Raw genomic sequence first — 27,216 nt, forward strand, 5'->3', positions numbered from 1 at the left:
TAAAGGGGACTGATGGAATTAGCAAACCTTTCAGGAAGTGGGGCTAATGCATTAAGTCTAAGTGTGTCCCGGTTCTCTAAGCAGGCATGTTTCTTTGGGTAGATGTGATACCTTTTATTAGATCAACTGAGTAGTTGGAAAAAAGTTCTTTGTGAGCTTTTGGGTGCAGTCGCCCTTCGTCGGGCATAGGCAGCCTCTGCAGTTCTGAGACTCCAAGGAATGAAAGAAGCTAGAAGTGTAACACGATGTCAGTGAGAATGTAAGAAGGTGGAAATTAGGAACACAAATAGTAAAGCATTGAAGGGAGGGGGAAAAAGCCAAAGGTGAGTAAGGGAGACTCTACAGTAGTAGATTGTCAAAGTAGAAAAGAGGCTGTCTGTCTCATTATTCCCCCTCCCTTCACTGCTCTACCTTTTGTGTTCCTAATTTCCACCTAGTTACATTTTCACTGACATCCTGGCACACTTTTAGCTTCTCTCTTTCCTTGGAGTCTCAGAACAGCAGACGCTTCCTATGCCTGAAGGAACCTGGCCTGCCTGTCTTTGGCCAGTGGTCACCAACCTCGGTAGATCTCAGAGTGGGGGGGTGGGGCTGAGCCAGCAGGTCAGTCTTTGTGGGAGGGGAGGGGCAGTGGCCAAATCGAGCCCCCCATGGAGAGGGGCAGAGTGCTGCAAAGGGAGGAGCAGGGGTAAGTTGAGTGGGGCCCCGGCTGGATGGGTATTGGGAGGATTGAGCTTGGATGGCTCGTCTGGCGGGGGGGCTCCTGCCACTGTGCACCCTGGTGGAGGCCCTGGGTGCACTCCCATCTGTGCACGGCGGAGGCAGCTGCCATTGTGGGTGCAGCGCAGCCAAGACCCCCACCATGAAGAGCATGGCTCTGCCTTCCTCTTTCCCCTGGCCCCCCACCCCAGGATCAGCACAGTTGGGAGGGCTGGGGCTATAAGGCAGCATCATGCTCTTCTTGGCAGGGGTCTGGGCTGCATTGTGCTCGGGCCAGGCAGCTGGCGAATTTTTGGGTGCCTGCAGCCTCCCGCATACATCTGCTCCCAGTGCCTCCTGGCACAGCCCGCAGCAGCAGCCAGCTCAACCAGTGTGAAGATGTGGGGGGCACGCACCCTCAATGTCCTCCCAGGCTGCGTGCCCCTGCAGCCCCCAGACAAGTTGCTCATAGCTCTGTCCCATGCCGTGGCTGTGCAGGGCCTACTCCTCCTTCAGCCCCACTCCCTCCCTTCTTCCATTTCACCTATGCAGATATGGAGAAGGGGAGGATGTAAATCAGACCAGCCTCAACTAATAGAATTGAGAGGTTTGCCTTACAAATAACTGCATGAACTTTTCACGCCTTCTTCTTCCAACCTTCTCCTCTTTCCTGCTTCTCAGACTCAACACATGCATCCAAGGCATTTTGTGACCCCCTTTGCTGTATTCTGAGCACCTCAGACACTCCTCCCAACACTTCTGTGAGTTAGGGAGGTACTTTTATCCCCTTAGCACATGATATAAAGGCGAAATGAGTTGTCCAGGTTCAAACAGGAAGTTTTTGGAGGGAGAGATCTGAACCCAGGTGTTCAGGGTTCCAGGCTGATGCTGGATAGTCTTTTTTTTCCTTTGCTCACAAGTCGGACTGTGCGCACTCTTTGAGTCACAAGCTGCATCATTGCTTATTTACATGGGACTTAGTGGAGCAATGTGAGCCTCCCTGCCAGTGTTTCTCCGCCATAGTCTGGAAGGACCAGAAGTGAGGATGATTCAGTCCTTGATGTGTTTACCAAACATGCAGGAAGATTGCCATGTGTGCTGGCTTTTAGAGAACAGGATATCAGTCTGGTGTCCTTTCTGAGGTGCACAGAAGCAACCAAATAGTTTTCCTTGATGATGTTTTTGAGTCAGAATTGACTTGACCCACATTTGAACCAGTGGCCTAGAAGTGACCAGCCCTGTACCTTATTACTGATTCCCTGAGCCATCTACCGGAAGTTCTCCCAAACTATTGGTTACAGAACCTTCTGTATTTTCTGGCACCTCCTGATAAAATATGCGTGATTGGAAATGTTCAGCTGAGGCATAGGTGCTAGCTGGCTGACCTTCTTTCTTCGGCTCACAAGCTAAAGGGGGCATATTCTTTTCCTATTTGTTATGCACATTTTGTGCAATGCATGCTGTTAATTGGTTAAATTGGTTTCTTTTGATGGATCTCTGCATAAATATAAAGACTCCTCAAAGTAAGTGAAATCGTATCCTAGTGCCTCTAAATTCTCAAGTAATATAGAAATGTATTTTGGTCAGCATAATGTAGGTGCTGTCTGATAAATGTTTGTGCCCATGACAGCTGGTAAAATAGAAGGCCCTTGTTTGTTATCAGTTATGTGTATGTATGCACTTTTACTTGGGCTGTGTACACGAATTCAGATAATCTAGGAGAATTCTCCCAGGTTTGTTCTCCTGGTAAAAAATCTTAGCCAGAGGCACCTGAATGGACATTTGAATGCTGAGCCCTTGAAGAACAAAGAGCTTGCAATGCTGATTTTCTACAGCCAGGGGCCTCTGTGTTCACATCTCAGCATGCTCTGCAGGCTCCCCCAGTCTGCCTGGAGGCAGATGGCAGTTGTGCACAGGGCAGCCTTGATTGGCTGACTTACACTGCTCAGGGTTGGCCTGTCCCCACCTTCTTCACAGTCCAACACTGTGCTAGAGACATGTTCTGCTCCATGCTTGGGGGAGGGGAGAAAAGCACCCTGGGATGCTGAAGGACTATGCTGTAGTTTCTCTCAGAAGAGTACATTTACAGACATTCACTGTCTTAGGATAAACTCTCCCAGGTGTTAACCTTGGTTGTTCCTAGGTTGCATTTCTTTCAGAGTGGCCATATTTGCTGTAGGAGAAAAATCCTGGACATCTCTGTATGCTCTTGGTTTCTCCTGGGAGAGCAGCAACTCTCCTTGGAGAAACTGAACATCTGTACGTGGCCTTAGTCTAATTTCAGTTTGTGGCTACAAAGAACACAAAGAACAAACTGCTTGTTATAAAAGCCACTGTTCTGCTGCAGATACGTTGGCTATTGATGTTGGTCAAGGGCTCACCATGAAGGAAGCCAAAAGTCAGGTTCTAATCTCAGTTACGCAGGTGTAAATCTGGAGGAACTTTATTGTCTTTGATAGCTTGCTTTAGAGTTTAGAGCCTCCAGGGATATAAGAAGTTAGATTCTGCCCTTACTGTGTGTATCCAAGTGATTTTTTTGTCACATTTAATGCTTAATAAGCTAGCGATGTAAGGTTTTATGGGGATAGAGATGAAGCTTTTAATAGGGGTATACTGCTTGCTTATGACGGTTGTGCATGCTGCATTACTACTCTAATTTGCGGATTTCCGTGTTTTTAAATATCGAATCAGTGTTTAACTTGACGAACAATGTGGATTTGGAAAACACCAAAAAGAAAATGGAGATGTACCAGAAAGACAACAAGGATGTCATTCAGAAAAATAAGATAAAACTGGTAGGTTTACTTCCTTTTTTTTTTTTATAATTTCTTATTAGTTGAGGAATTAACTATTTTAAAGTAGAATATTTTGTAAAATGCCACGTTAAAAACGCTACAAAACTAAAACTACAAATGCTGGCTATACTTTGTAGTAAGAAAAATATACAATATCCAGTATATTAATATTCATATATTAGTCTAAGATCATGTTGATAACTGAATTGTGTGTGCACTTCATTCTGGGGAGGGGTTATTGAGTGGGAAAGTCATAGCAGAGGCCACATTTAATACCTAGTAAGCATGTGTACTTTGGTAGTACATTTGGACAATATCCAGGAGAGACATTCCTATACTAGGACAATAATTTCTTTCTCATCCAAAGGGAGGGGAAAAAATCCAGACGCAGACATTATGAAGCTCCCAAGAGGCAGCTGGAGAATGAAAAAACAAAGACATGGTTTATGCAAAATTTAAAATGAGTTATAGTGAAACAAACTAAGAAAAACCCCAAAGCTTTTTGTCTTGTTAAAGTGCTAATGGTAATACTTCTTAAAGGGCCACGATGTGTGTTCTCTGTAGACCACACATGCTTTCCTTTAGGGTTTTGCATTAAAATATTATTTAGGTATCTCCTTTAAAACTAGGTTTGCAGGGATTTCTTTCTTCAAAAAAAACTTGCCTGACCATCTGTTCTATATTTCTTTCTATATTAAAAGTATGGATTGCTATTAGCTGCATAAAGAGCACATTTCTATCCTGGCAAATGTAGTAACAGAAATGACACACTTCAGGCCTGGGCCTGCATTCCCGTGGCCTTCAAGGCGCCTTCTAAATCCCAGCTCCATGGAAGTTAGCAGCAAAACTCATATTAATTTCAAGTAGGACTAGGATTTTGCATTTGTGTAGAGTCTGAAAGATGTTTGTTTGCACCACTTCTTTTTGAGAGAAGAAGCATTTGCCCTGGGGTCCAGCTAATTTAAAATCTTGTCTGACTGCGGTATCAGATGCCCCACAGAAACATATTACATAGGTCTTCTTCCATCAGTCCAGTCCCCTGCTACTGCAGGCAGCTACTTTATAAAATCTTGCTCATAGAGTTATCATTTCCATCTAAATCAGGGGTGGGTAAAATACAGTTCACAGGCGGGATTCGGGCCACCAGATGACTGGATCTGGCCCACAGCTGCCCCTGCGGGACTCCACATGGGGCGTTGTCCTTCCTGCTTGCACAGAGACAGCCTGAGCTGGGCTTCTGCTGGTGCTTGCTGGTCTGGGCCATGGTCAGTGTGCAGCTTTTGCCAGGGCTGTTCCCAGGGCAGCTGCAGCCCATTTATTTTTTGTGGCAAGTTGTTCAACACGGACACTTGCTTTTTGTACTGTCACTTATCTTGATGCAGCTCTGCTACTCTCGCCCTTCATCTCCCCCCCCACCTCCCTCCCCTCACCTGCAAGAGGCTCCCAGGACCTGGCACCCAGGCAGCCCCACCTCCATACACCCCCCCAGAGGTCAAGGATATGATCCCAGTCTCTCCTGCCCGCCCCACTCCACTCCTGAACACTGCTCCCGCCTGCCCATGGTGCCATTGCGAGTTTTGGTGAATTGTTGGCAGGGGGAGGACAGGGTGTAGTGGTGCCGAGTCAGCCTACAACAGCTGATCAAAACTCTCTACGTGGTCCTCGGACCCAAATAATTGCCCGCTTCTAATATAAAACCTAGGTAAGTTGTTTCCTCTCTCTAGTCCTGGAAAAAGGTTCTGGGAACTGCTCCTCTCCAGTGATGAAAAGAAACTCTCCAGTTTCCAGTCTAAGTTTATTCCTCGCCAGGTATTAACAACCTGTTTGTTCTCGTGCCATCATTGTCCTTAGAACTACAGGCATACCTCGGAGATATTGCGGGTTCGGTTCCAGTCCACCGCAATAAAGCGAATATCGCAATAAAGCGAGTCACACGAATTTTTTGGTTTCCCAGTGCATATAAAAGTTATGTTTACACTATGCTGTAGTCTATTAAGGATGCAATAGCATTATGTCTAAAAAAAAATGTACACACCTTAATTAAAAAATACTTTAATGCTAAAAACTGCAAAGTGAGCAAATGCTGTTGGAAAAATGGCGTCGATAGACTTGCTCGAGGCAGGGTTGCCACAAACCTTCAATTTGTAAAAAACCGCAATATCTGCGAAGCGCAATAAAGCGAAGCGCAATAAAACGAGGTATGCCTGTATTTAAGTTCTTTTCCCTTTGTGGTCTTTCCAAGGAGTTCTCTCCATTTCCCCTGATGATTTTCGTTTTCCTTCTCTCTATCCGGTTTAGTGTGAATTAATCTTTCTTGAATATAGGGGACCAGAATGGTATAGTAGTCCAGGTGAGGCCTCCTGCAGTAGCAATAGTACTTCCCTGTCTCTGCTGAAAATGCCTCTAGAATCCGTTGTGTATTCTCTCATGGTAAATCACTTTGGTGGTTCAGTTATCCTATGATCAACTATTATTCTCTCATTTTTTTTCCTCTTACTGTCATGTCCAGATGATGAATGCAAGCTTATAATGGATATTTTCATGTTTAGTTGTTATGTTAATGACCTTACATTCTGTGCTATTAAGTCTCATCCTATTTCTTATTGTTCCAATCCTCAAGATCAACCATTTCTTTCAGTTTAATATTCCTGTCCTAATCAGTATTGACAGTGCCTCCCAAGTTTTTCAGCAGGAAATGTCATTAGTACTGTTTTATATTGTTTATGCCAAGGTTTTTAATGAAAATATTGAGATCTCTGTCAGGGTCTGTACTTGGAGAATGGCTAGTTCTCCTTCCATCACAACTGATGGTTGTTTTTGCTTGAGCTATCCCGTACCTATCGTACAAGTATTTTACCAATCCCCATTTTCTTCAGTTTTCCTACAAGGCACCAAATGCTTTTCTGAAGTCAGATAGGTACGGTCTGCTTATGCTGTGTCTTAGCAATTAGTTCTCATCCCACTGTTTACCTTTCCTAAACTTGTACCTCATTTTGTTTCATTTTCCACTTACTTTCACATCTTCCCTCTTTCAAACTCTGTTCTAAAGTAGTTTATGCACATCTCTTCTCTTCACTTAGAGGGACTGGTTTTGCTATTCTCTAGCCATGTGGTGTCCCCTTTCTTCTACCCTGCACCTGATTTGAAAGATTCTTTGAACCAGATTTGTGTCCAGGTCTTTCAGTACTCTGGCCTGGAGACTACACTCAAGTTGAGGAGAGTGTATATTAAGCTCTTTGGGCATGTTCAGATGATTGCACGCATGTGGTTTTCTGTGCCTCAAACCCCTTTGAGGCACCTCAGACTGCATGGGCGCATGTGCACCCGTTTGCCACTCTGGAGATTTGCGGTGTGGCACCAAAAAGTGACAGTGGGAGATCCTAGTGTCAAAAAAAAAAAATGCCTCAAAGTGGTATGGCACATGTGGCAGCAGCGTGGGCCACCAGAAGTGGAGACTGGCCAGCCAGAGCCACACTCTGGCTGCCAGCTGGGCTCTGAGTGGCTGGATTGGCACCATTGCTCCCCCAGGACCTCAGGTAAGGTCTCCCCTACCCCACCTGGGTCAATTTGCCATGCCTTGGAGTGTGCATGTAGGCACATGCCCTGTTACAAAAAGCAGCTGCAAAAATGTGCTGTTGCTTTTTGTGCCACAGGAAATGTGCACCCCTGCACGTGTGCGCTTGTCTGGATGCACCCTTTGAGTTTGTTTTTTTGCCCAATATGCTATTTTTTTCTTTTCTTTACTTTTCTTCTACTTTTGCTCTTCTCTCCTGTTCAGCATCATTCTTTTCAGAAACTGAAGCTAGATTTTTTTTTTTTTTGGCTATACCTATGAATCCTTAATCTTGATCACTGCCTCACTGAATAATACCACCCCCCCACTTACACTTTTTCTTTTTTGCTTTCTGTAACTAAGGAACATTTATTCTTTTGTTTGATTTCCTTTTTCAGGTCCAAATCAGCTTGGTTGTTGCCACCTCTTTCTTCATTCCTCTACTTACTGGCCTCTGACATGTAGTGTTTTGTGCTGCTCAGTCATTTTAGCCATTCCTTACTGGCTCTCTTACTCCTAATATCCCCTTTGTCTGTCTCTCGCTTTCTTCTTTTTGGGCTCTCCTTTTTTTCAGTAGGATTTTCCTATACAGTTGATTTATTAATCATTTACTGTGAACTTCAGAAAGTGTCCTTAGAGGAAGTAACCCTGATAAGAAACCTGGTTTCTTCCATCTGGTAACATTGTTTTCCCCAGAAGTCTAGTTCAGAATATAGACTGAGTTTGCAATATTGAGGGTGCATGACTACTTCAATTGTTTTATAGATTGCATTTTGAAATGGTGCCAATTCTTTACCAATTCCTCTGTCAGCATGTGTTGATCCTTAAAATTATTCCTTGTTTCTCAGCTATTCATCAGGAATAGGAAGTGGTATACTGCACACACAGGGGGTCCATTATTGACGGAGGGACCAGATGAAATGTTGCGTTCTTTTTTAGGGCCGGTGTTCCCCATCTTGATTCCCTGAAATGTCAGATGCCATGCCGTGAGGGGTGCCCTATTGTGTTCCTGAACCAGTGAAACAAGACACGTCACTGCTGGATTTTGAAGAACTGAGGCCCAAATGTATTTCCCAATGTCTGCAGAAAGTAACAGAGCAATTATCTTGTATTGGATGTTCCTAGCAGTCGCAAGGTTGGGGGTCAGTCTCCCCACTTTCTGTAGCTTCAGGCTTGTTGCCCACCATTGGGTAGCAGATGGTTGCCCCCCACCCCCACGTATATGTAGGAAGGGAGCTGTGAAGGTGCTATCTACCTAACGAAGAGGGTCTCCAATAGCAAACTTAATGCTCTTATTTTAGACTCGGGAGCAAGAGGAGCTGGAGGAAGCATTAGAGGTTGAACGACAAGAAAATGAACAGAGACGACTGCTTATACAGAAGGAAGAACAGATGCAGCAGATCATCAAGAGGAAGAACAAACAGGCACTTCTGGACGAACTGGTGGGTGACTCAATGAAACCAGAGGCTTTGTGCTTTCTGTAACAAGTATGTGTAGATCTGGTTTCTTCAAGAAGTGGGCTGCTACTGCTCATGTATTTCTCCTTGCACATACCAGCTTTATATGTGTCTAATTCTTCTCCTCTTGTTTCTCATTTAGTGCAGTGGTTTGTGAATAGGTTTCTTTTGACACTATTAGGAAATGATGCAGTGACTAATGGTATTAACTGCTGCAGAGAGGAGTGGATGTTGGGTTTTGGTTTTTGCTGCTTCTGTCTATAATTCTTCCATTCACCCCCAACCCGACACCAAGTCTTTTTGTAGATTCTGATTTCTGCTCAACCTCTTCAGAATACTTTGATGTCATAAGATTATTTTTTTTTAAACCTGGTGCAGTGATTAATTTAGCTCAGACTTTTGATACTTGGAGCACAGTTGTTTTCTGGATTAAAATTAGCTGCACTAATGCACCCTTGCACCCAAAAAGTGGTGGGGGTGTATGTGTATCTGCACACATGTACATATTTTCCCCGCAAAATAAAATGCAAAGGCTGTTGCAAATAAAAATGCAAAATAAAACAGTTTTTTGCCTAGCAGGTTAGGTGAGCAGTGCAGGTTGGTCCCATGGGTTGGATCCAGCAACATGAGGTGGGCCTGATCTTGTGTGTGGTGCTGGCCCATCTGTGGCCCAATCCTGCCATGCAAGGCCAGTGCGGCCAGGGCCCATTCCTGTTCGTGGCACACTTCTGCCACCCTTGCGGCATACTAGTTGTCACCACACGTGCTTTGGGAATAATTATTTAGCTATCAGTAAGGATTTCTGCTTGATGCACTGAACATCTGAAAGTCTTAGTGAGCAATAGGTGGTGTATTGATTCTCATTAGGTGAAAAAGATTTTTTTTTCCTGGAATTTGCCATATTCTCTGTCCTCCCTTCACCCCCTGCCAAATTTTTGTGGCATGTGCCATTACTCCTCTTGAAGAGTATACTGAGCCTTTTTTGGTTGATTTAGTTATAGTGTGTTCTTGGAAATGGCAGTCTTTTTTTTTTTTTTTTTTTTTATGTGAACAATTGAAAAGTGACCTACTTTCTGGAATTGCCTCTGGAACTTCCCCTTAATCCATCACCGTGTGCAGTCAAAACTTCAATGGTAATTTAGGGGCATAGGCAGCCCACACAGTTTATGCATGGTTTAGTTTCAGTTACAGCTGAACATGTTGTTATTTATGCTCATACGCGGTCCTAGGAGGTTTAGGTTAGAGGTGTGCGTGTGTAAAAGTTAAGGCAAGAAGAATGCAGAAAAACAAGGAAGCTTATATGCAAGTGATCCTTATGTTGTTGAAGTGGTATAAAGATGTGGTGCATGATGCATTCAGAATGTCTCTGCTGCTCATGTTTACCTGAAACCAGGTCTCTTGCATTTTTATTTCCAGTTGCTTTAAAGATGTAACTTCCTCTGCAGGTTACCGGGAGCTCCTCTCTGATCCAGTGGGAGATGGGTGCTATGTGATTTCGGAGAACGTTTCAGAGTTCAGGATGGTGCTGAAGGAATGTGTGCTTGGGGCTGGGGGTCATGGCGAGCTTTTGCTGGATCCTTTGAAAGGAGCGGGTGTTTCACTGTTCTTAGATATCAGTGTATAGAAAGCCTCATTTTTACTCCAGTATGTACGTATCTTGACACAACGGTGCCCAACTTTTTCAGACCACAGCCCAGAAGTGACCACGGACTGGCAAGCTGCAGACCAGCATACTGCAGACTAGAAGTGACTGGCATGCTGCGGACCATCAGACAACTCTTTTTTATACTGTGTCTGCAGTATGCCGATTTCTTCCGGGCTTCTGGTCCGGTAGCCAACCTTCCTGCAGGTTGGCAGCCAACCCGCTGCGGCCCGGTATCGGCCCGCAGCCCGGGGGTTGGGAACCTCTGTCTGAGAGACTAACATTGTCTTATAGCATCATTATCTTGGCACTGCTAACGATCAGCTTTGAACCATTCTTCTTCTAGCGGGGCAGTTCATTCAAACGGGATTCTGAACTCAGTGTCATTATGTGCTGGATTTGAAAAAAAGATTTTGAGCTAGTCACTTCCTTAATAAATGCGTTCAGTCCAGCTCTGAAATACATTTTTAATTTACTAGGGACTGACATTTGTTTTTTTACACAGCAGTTGGTTTTACTGGAAATAGAGTTCACCAGATGGCTTAAGAAAAAAAGAGCAGTTATAAATAATCTTTATAACATGACCAAAATAGGTAATTTAACTATGATTACACTTGCATTGCTATTAAAACACATTGACAATTTTAAAAACAAGAGAAAGGTAATTTTAAATACAGGGGAGGGAAGTTGGGAGACTAGATTGTATCTCTGGTGTATAAAGGGGCACTGGCAGCTTTAAATTTAGACCCAAACTTAGTTTTGTAAAATCAGACTTTTAGAAAAACAGTCGAAGTGTTTGTGCAGCGACTTCTCCAGTTCCTATGAAAACAGTTGTTTTTAAACAAATAAACACCCCTGTGGTATCCAAAATGCAAACATGGCAAAGCAGCTGATCGAAAGTGAAGCTGCCTTCAATGCAGTGAATCAAATGCTGTTTCTGTTGAGGGCTGCCAAAGAGAGAGCACCAGCAAAAGAGGTGAAATTAAAAGGAAGATCAAAAGCAAATTTTAAAAACTGCATATTAGTGCTACAAGTAGAGAGGTGGCTGCTGGGGGCTCACCCCACAGGCTGCTGGTTTCATCGAAGTTAGCGGTGGAAGCTCCCGCTGACTCCAGTGAAGTCCTGCCGGCTCCTCCCGTGGCAGGTCTGATTTCACGTCTAGGCTGGAGGAAAGCTGATTCTCAGGGAGTTCTTCTAGTGGCTGCAGTACTGGTTCAGTACCTAGAAAAACTTTCCTTAAGATGGATGCAGAGATCTCAACTCCAGGATTCAACTCTCTTTTCATGGCCAGTTGCTGAGAGCGCTTGGCACAGCGAAGAGAGCAGCATGTCAGACTAGGGAGCTCTCACGTACTTTCAAGAAGACCATTTTATCTTTTGTGTTAAAGCCGCCTTCAGTTTTTATTTGAATTGCCACAGTGACTTGAAGCAAAGGTGGGCTGGGGAGTAACGTCAGCGGGCACGTCTACACGAGCCGTTTACTGTGGAGCAGACTAGCTAGCATTGTGTCGGAGATCTCCGTTCTTGAGGAGGGATCAGGTAGACAAAAGGTGGGAGGGGGAAGACAGGTGACATGGCTTGTCTACAGACACACGCCACTGCTCTAGCCACTTGGCCGTGCTGCCTCCCACTACAGGGTTAGACTGATTTCATGTTGCAGCTGGTGTGTGTCTGAGGAAGAGAGCTGCCACCTTTCCTAACCATACTGGCATACTTGTGAATCTTTACTCTTGCCATGCATCGTTCACAATTCATGGTGAGAAATACTTCTCCCTGGCCAGCCTTTCAGACTCCTGGGTAGAGCAGAAATGTGCCCACCACATTAATGTGAATGCCACTTCATGCTCCTGGTTCAAGAGCTGCTTTTGTTTTTGGGAGAGGTTCCCGTACTCTGGCCTGTTTATCCTGGAGATATCCAAGAAGGCAGAATGAAATGGATGGGCAGGGCTAGCTGCAGCATCTTGTGGTGCAGAGATGCTGGGGAGCCCTGCTGTCCATAGGCAGGGGAGGGTAGAGAGCTGTGACTTGGCTGGCAGATGCTCCTCTGAGTGCTCAAGTAACTCTGAGCGGGGCAGGTGCCAGACCTGCTTAAATCCACCTTTGCTTCACTTTCCCTCCAGGCTATGAGTTCTGGCTGCCCTGTTAAAGGCAATCCCTTAGGCACTCATGCACAGAAATAATGTCAATCATGTTGTTTTCAACCTGCTTTCCTCATATTGTGCAGTATTCATTTGCACAAGTGATTACATGATTGCCCTTTGATATCCACCTCTTTGCAGCTCTGTGTTGATAGCAAACTCCAACATGGCTTTTATTTGAATCCCTGAGTCCAGAGCTCTGGAGTCTTGCTGAGACTATGCCGATTTGCCTCAGTTGCTCATTTTCCAGTTAGCGTCCCTATGCTGATATAGAAGCAGCTGAGAAGTAGTTTTGTATAAACTGCTAAGGGAGCAGTCCTTGTGTTCAAGGGTAGGGTATTGCTGTTGGGCTGGATGCTCTCGGAAGTATATGGGGATTCTCACTACTGTTTGCTGCATCCCCCAACTGCAGCTACTGCTCCATTTGTGTAAGAGAATCTCTGCTGGTAAGTACTTGCAATCTGATTCAAAAAAAAGTTGTCAGTCTGGGTGTGGTGAGCTGTAGCAAAGGTGGGCTGGGAAGGGGGATGCCTCTAACATCAGTGGGCACGTCTACACGAGACGTTTACTGTGAAGTAGACTAGCTCTGCAGTAAATGTTGTGCATGTACACATGCACCCCTATTAGGCTGGGGTAACCTAATTAACTCCGTAGCAGGATAGTATTTGTAAATTCAAGTACTATCCTGCTGTGGAGTTTACTCCTCCTCCTAAGTTTACTCTGCAGTAGCGCATGTGTAAATGCTGCCCTGACTGGCTGAGGCACAAGGGTGCTTCAGTGTGGGGGCTGCCTGTTGGCTAGCCCCGCACTGGAGGACCCTCATGCCCCACCAGCCCTCTGCAGCACGTTGAGCCAGGGTAAGCAGCTGTGGGCTGGCAGGCTGAACCCCTGGGCTCCCTGCCAGCCGGGGCTGCTCTGACCCAGCTCAGCGTGTTGCAATCCTAGGCACATGTTCAAGCGGTGCACCCGGGAGCAATGAACTCCAGAACAATATGCTCTGGAGTTGATTGTTTCTTATTAATTGCATGTGTAGATGCATCCAGTATTATACAGCTTGATGATTTTTCAAAGGCAGCCATGGTAGCCAGGTATCCATCGCCTACTGAAACATACACTTCTAGCTTAAGTTTTTAAAAATAAAATATACCCAGCCAGAGCCTGACCTCCAGGGTTCGCTTGTTTTATAAATTTAGTAGCAAATTCAGATCCTAATGGAGTATTTGCTGGCCTCCTCTAAATAGAAGTGTCTCGAACACTTTCAGGATAAAGTGCTGCAGCAAAGGACTCTGGGAGTAAGTGGCACGGATCTCTTTCCCTTCTTCTCAACTCCATGTTCATTAGAGTCAGGAGAAGCTAGGGAATTTCAGGGCATTTGTAGATGATCAGCCTGGTAAAGTAGAGAATTATTTAGGCAGTAATTTGTTTTCTGTCCCAGGAACATGCTGTGTTTGTCCATATAAATAATCTTTCCGTTGCAGATTGAATGTAAGATTCTAAGTAGTTAACTCACTTTGCTCTTTTATTTTATTGCTTTTATAATTTTTTTTTTAAGTTTTGGCTGGCTTCCCTCAAAATAAGTTGGTAAAGGGGAAAATAAATATGCTGTTGGTTGCACTTACAATAGTGCCATTGTGTGAAGCAGAGCAAGGATCACTTCCAAACGGCCTCAGGTGAAATCTAATGGGAAACAATTTCAAACTGGTCTGAGTTCATTGGTAGAAAGAATGTGTCTTAGATAAACATCTGATCCAAGTTATGCTACTTTGTACTACTCCTTCTCTTATTAAGTTCTAATTTTTTTATTTTAATAAATATGCTTGCATCGGCGGGTTGGAATAAGGAGCCTGTTATATTGTCTTTAATGTGGATTCTATAAAAATGGTTGTTTGCAGGTTACTCTGATTTATGAGGCTGCCACAGCTTTTTCTTATTACTGAAAGTGATCGTTTTCTATAAACTGTTTCTCATAGAGAGGATATTTAGCATAACCCACTCCTGCCGGCAGCGGCCTTTCAGACACAATTTGCAGTTTTTAAGACCATGCGACATTGTTTGTTGTTGTTCTTTCTTTTGAATATTTCAATCTGTGTTCTTAACATATTTCCAGGAAAGCTCCCATCTGCCTGCTTCCCTGCTCTTAGCTCAGCATAAAGACAGATCTACACAGCTAGAAATGCAGCTGGAAAAACCCAAACCAGTCAAACCAGTCACATTTTCTACTGGCATCAAAATGGTAAGATTCTATTTGTTTCCTTTCTAGTTTGTCACCTTTCAAAGAGCACCATGCTTTCTAATCTGAAACAGAGATGTTCTCTTTTACATTTTAAGAGTTGCATAATTACAGTTCTTAATTACTGGTATCAATAAAAAAAAAAATGGCTCAAGAACTTCAACAGTTCAAAGGGGTGTGTTTACATATGTGCACACACGTGTGCATACACACGCCTCATTTTAAGCCTTGTATGCAGTCAGAAGGGACATGCTAAGTTACATGCACACGCACAAATATATTTTCCCTTGAAACATTGTGCTTTCATTAGTACTTTGGAAAGTTGCTTTTTCTTCTGCCTGGGTCTGGTCTAATCATTCTGGAAGCTAATATGAATTTTTGAATCTTCAGAAAAGGTTAGTATAAAAATGTCTGAAAATCAAAAAATAAGAATCCTAGTCTCATGATTGTTTGGCCCTATGTTGAGACAAGGATTTTTCCTAACAGTAAATATGTTAGCTTTGCTGAGGCAGTTAAAGATCTGTCAGTTTTCTTGTTTTTATACAGTGTGCATATGTGAATATTGGGTAGGTACTCTCAAGTTGCTTAAGTGTATAACATGCCAGCAGTCCCAGTATTGCACCTCATCTTTATAAGAAAAATTGATTACTGCATATTGGTTCAATGCATAAAACACTTAATTTTGTAGCATCGTTCTGCCTCTGTATCTGTTTGATAGTGGCATTGTACTCCAGTTAACTCCATGAGGATTGGCACCATAAACAGCGCCAGCAGGAAGCAGCTGACAGAGAGCTGCTATTAGATGCCTTGATGTTGATGGGTGTTATCTCCCTTACTTTCAAGACTTCTAATAGTACCAAAGCTTCAAAAAAATTGTCATTAGTAGTCTTAGGGCTGCTAATACCACAGGACTACCAGGCTGTGTATTTAATTTTCGTTGTTATGTTAAGTTTGGATAAGTGTATGTTCTGGGTAAATACATAAACTTTTTTCAGTCTCAAAGCTCTGTGCTTAAACGGAGTACACCAACTCCCTTCTTTCTGGCATGCCATAATATAAACACCTGCACTATTTTTTATTGCAAACTAAACATTTCTTATGTATTTTGCTGAAAAAAAAAGATAGAACAGATTATCTATTAAGAATTTGGTAAAACACAGTAAGTCCATTCCTCATCTTCACCTTGACCCCCTGTCTATTTTCCGGGATCGCAAAAAAAATTCCATTTGCAAAATCAACTCCAGATTTAATAATCTAATGGCCAAAATGATGACGACGACTAATCTTATGACCAAAAATAGATCCTCAAAAACGGAACAAGCAAAACCCACCTAAGCCTGCCTCTATGGCTTCAAGTCTGTTTTTCTCATAGGTATCTGAAGTGTATTCTCTGAGTTTGAACTACAGCCTGAGCTCCTTCATAACCGCTCTTGTGTCACACTCTGTTTCTAGAATCCAAGCATATATCAGCTCTTGACAAATAGAAAAGAGCTGTGAGTTGCAAGACTTTCTTTCCTGTGATCTGAAATGTATTTTTTTTGGGTAATCTTTCCTAAAATGTGATGATTAAATGTGGGCCCATCCTCTAGTGTATTGGTGTGTCAAGAGGAGCTCTCTGGCAGAATATGACCATTATTTAAGAAACAGTCCAACTGAGCAACTGTCCTGACTGTTGTTTCTCCTGGATGTAATTCTTAGTCTTATGTACCATTGAAGTATGTCCCAAGAACATCTGAAAAGTATTCTGTACTTGGAAAAAAGCAGGATTATGTGCATGTCATGGGAGGATGCTAATATCCTTTTTAGACCACTAGTACTCAAGGTAGGTGTTCGTAGTGTCCTGCAGGGATAAATATTTTAAAATCAATAAGCCCAGGTAGCTAGCAGGTAGATTCTTAAATGGGCTGGCCAAAGAGGTTCTGGCTAGCTTAATGTTCGATTTCAAAAACTCTTGGCATACCAGGGAAACACCAGGATACTGAAACAGGGCTGATGTTGCACCAATATATTCAAAGAGCAGGGTCCTAGTTTAAAAAACTATTTTAAAGAAAGCATGGTCTGCGGAGATGTAGAGTGACTTTGCACTGTGGGCCCAAGCACATGATTTCCTAAGCGTGTCTGACAAGGCACTGCCGTGGCACCTCAGATCTTGAGAAATGCAGTGCCTCCAGTTTGTGGCATTCGGCTTTTCAGGTACAGGAAATTCCTTGTCTGGGGTCCCCCCCTTAGAGGGTGCAGTTGTTTTTGAAAGTGCTTGACGTGGACTGAGCAGAGCTAGGTCAGAGTCTTTATCCTTGCACTGAATTCAGTGGGAGTTTCACTTGTTTCATTTGTGTCCCTGGGAGCAGAGTTACAGTAATGCTGTTTTTTTGAAAATCCCACCGTAGGAAAGGCAGCTTTGTGGTGTTCAGACCTGCAGCCAAGCGAGTGTTGCTATCTCCAGGAAGATGTTTCTGTTTCAACTTTCTGCACGGAGAATGTTAGCAATGTGTCGATCACCGTCTTTTCCTTTAGCTGGATCATTGGGCTCTTCTGACCGTGGCTGCTTAAAGTTTGCAGATAGAAATAGCAGAGGTCAGGTAGTGCTCACTAAAATTTTTTGCATGGCTAAAACCTTGGTTTGCAAATAATGTTGCCAATTGTGCTATAACGTTGGCTGAAATGGAAGCGCTTGCCCTGGGAGAGACTAGGTCACAGGGGCTTTTTGGCCTGGCTGATGAGCTGACAAAGTTTTGTTTTGGATTACAAGTGATGTACCTGTTCCAGTCTTCTGCAAAATGCTCAGTTGGGCAGGATAGTCATGAGAAATCTTTTTATCTGACCTTCAGTTTCTCTTCCTGGAGGGGAATCTCTTCTGTTTAATAATCTAAGCAAAGGCATCTTTTATCATGGGAACAGGATAGACATAGACATAGAATCACACAATCATAGAAAGTTAGGGCTGGAAGGGACCTCAGGAGGTCACGTCTAGTCCAACCCTCTGCTCAAAGCAGGACCAGTCTCAACTAGATCGTCCCAGCCAAAGCTTTGTCTAGCTGGGTTTTCAACACCTCCAAGGATGGAGCTGCCAGCACCTCTCTGGGTAACCTGTTCTAGTGTTTTACTACCCTCCGAGTGAGAAAATTCTTCCTAATATCTAACACAAACCTCCCTTGCTGCAATGTGAGCCCATTGCTCCTTGTTCTGTCATCTGCCACCACTGAGAACAGTTCAGCTCCATCCTCTTTTGAACTCCCCCTAGGTAGTTCAGCCCACTCTCAGTCTTCACTTCTGTAGACTAAATAAGCCCAGTTCCCTCAGTCTTTCCTAAATCACGTGCCTCAGCCCCCTAACTGTTTTTTGTTGCCCTTCACTGGACTCTCTCCAGTTTGTCCACATCCTTTCAGAGGTGGGTTGTCCAAAACTGGACACAGGACTCCAGATGTGGTTCACCAGTGCAGAATAGAGGGGAAGAATCACTTTCCTTGACCTGCTGGCAAAGCTCCTACCCATGCAGCCCAGGATGCTGTTAGACTTCTTGGCACCAAGGGCAAACTGCTGGCTCGTATTCAGCTCATTGTCCACTGTCACCCCCAGGTCCTTGTCTACAGAGCTGATGCCCAGCCAGCCTGTACTTGTGCATCTTCATCTTCATCTGGTTTCTCTTGCAGGGACTAGGACCTCCTTTTCTGGCTTATTTTTAGTTTGATTTTAGTCTTTTCTTCATTTAGGCATTACCTGTTCTTTCTTTGTTGCTTAATGTACCATTTTGGCTTCCTTCTCCTTTCAATTCAGTTTTCTGGAAAAGTTCTTCACTTACAAAATATGGCTTCTCCACAATCAAGCTGTTTGATGACAGGCTTTCATGAGAGGGTATAGAGATTTATACTTTTGTTTGGTTTTTTTAATGATGTACTTCCCTTCAGATCTCACGATTCCCTGCATACTTGTTACTTAGAGCTTTCTACAGGGTTTGGATATTCAGATCTTTATTTCCTTTAGTGTCTCTCAAACCTTCTCTACAAACCAGTTTCACGCAGCCAACAAAGGTGGAACAACTCCAGTTATACTTCCTTGTAAAGCTGAGGACAAACATACCTTTTAACCTCTCCAAAGGGCATGGGGAGCTGCTGCCTAGGATATGCATGGTTGTTGTGTTGCTACAGGAGTGCAGAGATCTGAGCTGGCTAAACCACTTCAACTTAAGGACTCTGGGACTAGGGGGGATGAATGATGTTGCTGCTGCTTACTGCCACTTTTCCCCAGCTGATGACTTGAGTCACCAGTGGCACCTGAAGACCCCAAATTCAGTGATGGGCAAAAAAAGGTGCTGAGAGTGAGTGGTGGGAGCATTCACCTTCTGGGTTCCAGAGCCGTGTTAGTGCAGGCCACATGCAGTCCTCTGGCCACCGGTTGGACAGCCCTAGCTTAGATCAGCATCGTTAGATAGTCATAATTGTTACATCTCTCTGTGTCCTAATGATGTTCAGAGTAGTCATTTTGTTGTCTGCGCTCATCGCTCAGTAGTTTAATGTTGGCCAAAGGGGGTAACTTTCCACGGGTAGATGGATTCTAGAGCTTACCTATGCTGAAGGCACTGGTTTTCCACTTTCTTAGACTTTAGGCACCCCTCAGAAAATGCCAGTTCTTAGTTTTAACTTGTTTTTTTTGACTCTGCAAAGTAATAGAGCAGTTTTTCTGTTGCAAGGACCTCAAAGTTCATGACAGGTCAGAATGTTTTGAATGGTATCGTTGAAATTTTGGGGTTCATCTTGTGAATCATGTAGCATCTAACAGTGCTAACAGTGAGTGGCACCCTTGAAAGGATCTCAAGGCACCACAGCATCTTGGTTAATAATCACTGGCTTGAAGGTTTGCCGGTATAGCTGTGCAGTGGAGCTGTACAGGCAAGAGTGGAAGTCTAGTTTATGCTGGCAGGAGTTCTTTTGCTGATGGAGCTGACACCAGTTAATCAAACAGAACAAACTGTGCTGACAAAAGCGTTCTTGTCAGTCTGATGTACTTGCGCTAAGGGTTTTGACCACGTAGCTGCATTGGTTGCATGTTTTCAGCCTCATACCATAGGTATGGCAACAAAACCTATGAGAGTAGACCAGTCCTTCATGTCTTGGAATAAATCAGGGCACTCTTTGAAGCATTCGGTTGTCATTACTGCTTGGGATTTGTCTTGCATGGGCCTTTCTAAGGGATATGAATATGCCTCAATGTGTGTGTATGTATGCTTGTATACGAGGGTTGCATTATTGACAACAGTTCAGAGTTGCTCATTTCATCACAGTACTTACCATTTACCTAGCACTTACAGAGCCCTGGAAGGGCTAATGGTACTTACCACCTGCTTGGACCCAGATCCACAAAACCATTTAGCTGCCTGCCTGCCTCCCAGGAAATCGGTAACAGTTAAATGCCTTAATGCATTTGTGAATTTGGGCCTTAGCTCTTTACATGCTCCTATGGCTGGACAAGCATCAACCTGCAAACGGAGTTGGAAGCTAGCGCAAATAGCTACTGAGCAGAACGCCGTCTCTCTCCATTTGCTCCATTTGTACAATGACTTCTCAGCCCATTTCCCAAGGGACCGCTGTTCTCCAAGAGTGGGTTTCTTTGGAGGCAATTTCATGCAGTTAGAAATATGATTACCTATAATTGGATTTTCCAAATATATGGCATCCTCATATAGCTGCACGCTTACCTACTTACCTCATAGAGCACTTCCTGGTAGTGGGGAGGGGAGGTATCTGTGCCTCGTAGAGTCAGAGCAAGCCTGGTATAGCTGTTGCATGTTTTTTTCCTAACAATGAAAACATATCTTCAAAATTGCCCTGCTGGATTGTCACTGAATAACGAGCCCAGGTTTGGCCCATCTGTATTTTTTTTTATTACTATAGTAGTCATACAGTCCCACCAAAATAAAGGCTATTTTATACTCAGATCTGTGCACATGCATAGACAAAGAGAAGTAAAGTGACTTACCCAGGGTGACAGACCAGATCAGTGACAGAGCCAGGAATAAAATCGACCAAATCCCAATGTAGCATCCTTCCCCAGAGCTCTTCTGCATCATTTCTCATCTGTGCCGTTTGGACAACAGGGGGCACATTTACATGTGCTATTAATGCGCAGCAATAACCCCCAGTGCATATCGTGCTGGAGTTTGCTGCTTCTGGGTACCACATTTGAATATATACCCGGGACTGCAGCACTTTGAGCTGGGTCGAAGGAGCCCTGGCTGGCAGGGGGCCCAGGGGATCAGCCTGCCAGCTCAGAGCTGCTCTGATCTGATTCACCGTGCTGCGGAGGGGCTGGCTGGGGCACAGGGGTGATCCAGTGCGAGGCAGCTCCTGTACTGAAGCACTCTTGTGCCCCAGCCAGCCCCGTCAGCATCAACATGCGTTGCTGTGGAGTAAATAACTCTGCCACCGGATAGTACTTGTGTTTACAAGTAGTAACTTATGGTGGAGTTAATTAGTTTACTCCTTCCTAATAGTACTGCACGTGTAGACAGTGAGGCTTCACTGTGGAGCTAACTGCACCTTACAGACTAACCAGGGCACAACTGTTCATCAGGGCACCCATGGGGAAGACCAGGAGTAATGGATACAAACTCCTGGAAGACCGTTTCAGGCTCAACTCTAGGAAAAACGCCTTTGCAGTCAGAGTGTCTAGATAGTGGAACAAAGTCCCTCCCTCCAGGGTGGTGCAGTCGCCTACCCTGGAAATCTTCAAGAGGAGACTGGCTGGTCATCTCGCTGGGGTCACCTAACCCCTTGTTGTCTTCCTGCCTACTGCAGCAGGGCTTGACCCAATGATCTTGCAAGGTCCCTTCCAGCTTCTAACAATCTATGAATCTATTAATCTAATTAGGCAATTCCACAGCAAACCTCTTGTGGAGACGCGCCCAGAGTGACTTAAGACACTTCCACCCTCTTGTTTTTGGTTCCCTGGCTCTTTTCCATTCAAATCAGGGAAACAGTGTTTATCTTCACTTTGTGCCTGAGTGCTCTGAACCCAGCGTGACATGGGTGTGATTTTTGGCTGCCATAGCCACTAGCTCAAAGCAGAGCATAGGGCTTGCAGGCTGGATCAGCAGGGAAGGATTCATGAAATCGGCATACCATAGGAGTGAGTCCTAGTGGCTAGTGACACTGGAGGTCAGGGACACCTGTGGAAAGCATGGCGGTAGTGACCTGTGCTGAGAGCATGTGGGGGACTAGATTCAGCTCACAAAATCTTGTGCTATATGTATGTACTTTGGTTAGTCTGTAAAGTGCAAATCAAGCCTGTCTTCTCCTCGAGTTCAGACTAACGTGACTGTCTCAGGACTAGATTTCTTACCGTTTTCTGTTTGCAGTATTCTTCTAATTGGAAGTAACTTTCTTACCTTATAGATGGGGTTGTGCTGGGCTTTTTTTTCCACTTTGACCTCCCGGATATGGTCAGATTAATTGTTTTTCATTATGGCATTTGCTACAATATTGTTTCCTGTTCCAGCAAACCTTCAGCGCCTGCTTCTGTTTTCCAGACTGCTGCTTTTTGTTGCAGTTGTCCAAGATCCTGCTCCAAGTCCAGAAAATCCCTCCAGGTATTTTTGAGTCGGTTTGGTCAGCTCTCGAGGGACGTAATGCACCGGCTATATGAATTGGAAGGAATAAATCTAACTGCTACTTAGCTGGTGTCTCTGCAGGTCCAGAGACATGACCTGTGAACTGCCTGCATCCATGTGTACAGCAAGTGACTGTTTGCCATCATTGCTGGTCTGCTGTTTCTAGAAGGCCTCTGCCTAAACAGTGAAAGATTATTTAGGGAATCAAATTAGTTTCCTTCCGGCACTGTTAGTTCAGCTGGTCTATCTTCAGGCAGAAACAGTTCAGATGGATTTGATTTCTTCGTCAGATGCATGCCAGTCAATGTTAATCTGCACTTTTGTTTTTAATCTCCACTCTGCTTCTAGTGTGCAGAATTTATCCAAGGAGCTAGAAAAGTGCATTTCTTTCTGTGGTATTTGTTAATCCCCTTTTAGCACCCAGTCCTGGAAGGCGCTGAGCACTTGGTCCCTGATCCAGTCAAACGCGTACTGGCATGTTTCATCTTAAGCACCTATGTAGTCACACCTGCTTGGTTGTTTGAAGTTAAACACATGCTTTAATGCTCTTTGCTGGGCCAGGGCCAGAGTGTCCAGCACCTCCTAGGATCACGTCTTTAACCAGCCGCTATCGTGCACTCTTCTGAGTGGGGCTTTTAGAAAGCTTCTAACACATTTAAGGGTTTCTTTTGCCAGTGGTCTGTTCTTGTGCAGCAGTAAAAACATTTTTTCTCACCCTGCATAGGCCTGTTTATAATATAGTGCCTTCACTGCAGCTTTCTAATCCACTAAGTTAGTGGAGGATGTTTCTAGAGCATCCTGGGATACTCCCCCCCACCCACCTCCAAAGCTGTAGTTGACTTGGAAAACTTATGTTGTGATATGTGTAAACCTTTTCTTTCAGCACTGAAAGGTGTGTCTGGCTTGTCTTAGCACATCTTGGTAGGCTCCCTGTAGCAAAAATACATTGTACAGAGATAATTACTTAATTACTCTAATCCAGTATCAATTGTTACATTGCAGTGGAGATTTTAAATTCATGTGTTTTTACAAGATTATCTCATTATTATATGAGTGCTTTGTAGGCATTTGCTTGAAAGCCAGATTAATTTAAATTGAAAGTGTGGCATTAGTAGGCTCTGACTTTTTTTTTTTTTTTTTTTTTTTTTTTTTTACATGCTCACACTGCCTTCATTGATCTTTAAAAGCAAATAGCACTTATTGTTCAACTCTTGTGAGCAACCGAGGCCTCGACTACTGTTTTGTCCATTGCATCAATGACCTCCACAAATAGAGTTGCAATGAAGAGTTCACATCTGTTTTGGCCCCAATAATTATTGAGGCCATAATTCCTATCCAAGCAGTGGAGGGAACAAATCCTAGGCAGCAGTAGGCTGCCGTTCGAACCATCTTCAGACTGTAAGCATTTCATTCATGCAACAGTGCATGTGATCTTTCACATTAAAGGATGGTCTTTCACCGAGGCAGATCAAATCATGAGCATTGCTGCACAAGCGAATGAGTTTGGAATGTTTTGTTGTTGGCATGAGCGAAATAGCACAATGGCCCTTTAATAGACCAGGTATTCTGTTTAATGATTCTTGCCTGCCTTTTTATGATTAAAGCGTTAATGATCTAATTGAGTTCTCCATATAACAGATACTATCAATCTAAATGCAGGTCTTTGTACGCGCTGGGCATTTGCTCCAAGTCCAGCTGTCAGTAGTCTGCTATCACCATAGATGCACCAATGTGAATCACGTTACAGCTGAAGGAATAACTTTTTGTTGCACCGGAGCTTGCGCTGTTTGCACAGAAGATCTTTGTCAACGCTAACCCACATGACTTTGGCATACAGGTTCTTTGTCTGGATAGGCAAGGTGGGAAATGAGTTAAAGGCTCCTTTTTTAAATGTCTCCCTTGGGCTTGGTTGGCTGCCTGGGGTCACATAAACCTCAGGCTGGCAGCCTTTTACAGCGGGAATGACCCAGTTCAGGTCAAAGATGGGCCAGCACTAGGATCTGTCTGCCACCGTTGTTTCTCTCTGCCTCCCAGCCATGATGTGGCATGGGTGAAGAGCCCAGCCACGGTACAGTGTGGCACTGCCAAAGCCCCCACTCCATGGGCTGGGACTAATGGCTCCGTGGGACAGAGCCGGCCTGGGGACCATAGGTTGCCGACCCCCAGCATACTCCACTGGCCTCTGTGCAGTACCTGAGGGAGGGCATATAAAGCTATCCTTTTCTCTTGGTTGGAGCCCCCCGTTACATCCGGCTCCATTTGTTAGTTCAGTAGGTGTCAGACAGCCATGGCACATCCCTTTTATAAGGGCCTGATTCCCTACATCTGCTTCCTGTCTGGGGGAAGAGTCTCGTTTGGAAGCTGAGGAAAGGGGTTGGGTAACTCGTGTCTTTACAGCAAAGTGACCAGCTCCATTTCCCCAGCCCCTTCAGTCTCAAACAAGCGTACCGGGGTCAGATGGGTGGGCTGGGACCAGGTGTGGAGGGAAAGGCTGATGACAGTTTTCTAATGCGTGGAAGCAATTAGAGGAGGAATGATAACCAGCGTTGTCCAAGTTATTGCTTGATAGTTCCCAGATGAGTTAAGTTAATAAGGTTTCAGCCTAATTTAAACCACATCCTTTGCATCTTGTTTTTCTTTCCACGTAGCTGGGACAATTGCAGCTTTTTCTCCTCTACAGGAAGAGTTTGCATTGGTGCAGCTGTGTAGATGTCTGGCCATGAATTGCTGGAACCAGAGCGTAGTTTCAACATAGATCAAGCCTTAAGGTTTCCTTTGTGTTTCTATTGAAGTGTAGTCCTGTTGATGTGGTGTTGTCGTTTCTCTTGAGCATTCAGCTCTCACAGGAAGTTTTTGTTACTTTTTATATTCGAATGGGGAGAGAGAATGCAAATTTTGACAAATCCCAATGAATGCCAAAATGAGCAAGTCTTTGAAATGCCTGACATCATGAATTTGCTATCATGTGAATCTATTATGGTCTTCCCACTTCCTGAATATCAGCATGATGTTTCAAGGGACTCTCTTTTTAAACAAATGAGACATCTGTAATGATAAAACTTCAAAACTTTTCTGTAGTTATAGTCCTGATTTATTATTTCTGTTTGGAACAGAAGTTGGTGTCTAAATATAGCTTTTCTTCTGTTAACCAGTCTTCAGATTTTTCAGAGCTAAATACAGCATGAAGATGTTGGCTTTGGGTTATATAAACTATGTGGGGCAGGCTGTCACTGTGCTGGGTTCTCACAACCTGCTAGTGAAGTCAGTACAAGCCATAAGTATTCAATACCTTTGAAAAATGAGGCTGATAGACTTCAGTCTGACAAGTGGCTAGTTTAACTCTTCCTAGAGTTTAAATCTCTACATCACTACACTCCAGTTTCTTAGCTATGAATTGGTAGCAAGTGGAAGACTCTAGGGCTAGATCACAGAAGGACCTAGTCCTGCTTGGCTCTTATTTTGGGTGTCCTTTTACTCTGTGATCCTTAAATCCTGTTCAGCAAGTACCTAAAATCACTAGGTGCTGCTGGTTTTATTCCAGTTGAGTTCTGCAGGTACTTGGGGCATTTACATACCTACCTTTCTGTCCCGCAATGTGCCTCGGATCCCTCGCTTTTAAGCAGTCTCGATTGATCGAGTCTGCTCTGCGTGGGAGCTGACGCACTGCGCCGCGCCGTGTGCAGTTCTGTAAGCAGTGAAATACACATCAGCACACAGAAAATTGCAGCGGTGCACTTTTGAATGAAAGCATCTCTGAGGTGTTTTAGTTCAAAAGCGCACCACCGCCATTTTCTTCACGCTGACACGCATTTTGCTGCTGATACAGCTGCATGTGTTGCAGTGCCGGGTACTTGCACGTGTAAAAAAGCCCATAGTTCTGTTTCTGCGCCTGCCCGGGATTGTTTCAGTCATGGAAGCACTGAGTAGCTTCGTGCTAGTCTCTCTGTGGGCTGAGACCTGCAAACTTGGTGTTCATCTATGGTGCCCGCGGAGCTTGATCTGGTGGGCACGCTCTGCTGACATTTCACACTTTGCCCTAAACATGGCCAGAGGCGGGAACAGCTTCAACCCGAAAGATTGAAAGCGCTTCCACTCCACAGCAGTTTCAGCTTGGGGGTTAAGGCTGTCCTCTGATCTGGAAGATGTGCGTTTGGGTCTCCTCAAGTAGAAAGAAACTGGGGCCTGTGTCCCCCACATCGTGGGCCGGCGCTTCAGGAATTGGATGAAAGGGAGCACCGCCATCCAGCCTGTCCTCCTCTGCCAGCGGATTTGAAAGAAGGAGTTGCCTCCTGCTCTGCTTTGAGAAAAGGCTTAGGTGCCTCACTGCAGGAGTCCATTTGAGGACTGAGAGTCCTGGCTGGAGGAAACTATCTTTCGGCAGCCCAGAGTAAGACCCCTAAGCAGCAGAAAGGGGTGGAGGTCTCCCCAGTATTGCAGTAAACTCCCTTAGTGTGCATAGAGCAGGGACCCACCAACATCCTGTCCCGACTCCGTTTCTGCGTTGTAACAGGAGGACTTTGCTTTCCACCGGAGGAGCCAGTGCCTAAAAATTAAGTGCTGCAGTGGGAGCACTGTGGTACTTCAGTTCTGTTGTGTCGCCAGCCCTCACTGACTGACCCCGAGCGCAGCCAGTCGTGAGCATGGAAGAGCTGGAACAGGCGACCTGATTTCTTCTGCACAGGGTGAAGAGAACAAAGTACCATTGGCCCACTCTCTTCACCCCCGTGCAGAAGAAATCGGGCTGTCTGTTCCTGCTCTTCCACACTGACAACTGGCTGCACTCGGGGTCAGTCGATGAGGGCTGACGACACAAAAGTACCACAGTGCCCCCACTGCAGCACCTAATTTTTAGGCACTGGCCTCTCCGGTGGAAAGCAAAGCCCTCCCTATACAGTGCAGAGACAAAGTACCGTTGGTCCATCCACTGTACTGACTGTGCTTATCTCTGGAAGCAGGGAAAAGGTGTCACGTTGAGAACGCATTAAGTTGCCTTGAGCCTTTTGGGCAGGGTGGGATATAAATCTCAGAAAAATAGTTGCTGCAGGTTTCCTTGATTCTTAAAAGGAATTCGACTTGCTCAGCATTGCCAAAAATCAGGCC

General features: G+C 44.6%; 1 protein-coding gene across 1 annotated transcript in view; it reads left to right on the forward strand.

Annotated features, from left to right (window-relative positions):
• MNAT1 (MNAT1 component of CDK activating kinase) overlaps positions 1-27,216 on the forward strand; it is a 154,971-nt gene that overhangs the window by 47,190 nt on the left and 80,565 nt on the right. The window contains exons 4-6 of the mRNA XM_090034316.1: positions 3,391-3,494; positions 8,349-8,489; positions 14,391-14,516. Coding sequence (XP_089890442.1) covers positions 3,391-3,494; positions 8,349-8,489; positions 14,391-14,516 — 371 coding nt within the window. The remainder of the gene's footprint in view (positions 1-3,390; positions 3,495-8,348; positions 8,490-14,390; positions 14,517-27,216) is intronic.

Source organism: Crocodylus siamensis, chromosome 2 (assembly GCF_052110815.1).
Source record: "Crocodylus siamensis isolate JL-2025a chromosome 2, ASM5211081v1, whole genome shotgun sequence".
Classification (NCBI taxonomy): Eukaryota; Metazoa; Chordata; order Crocodylia; family Crocodylidae; genus Crocodylus; species Crocodylus siamensis.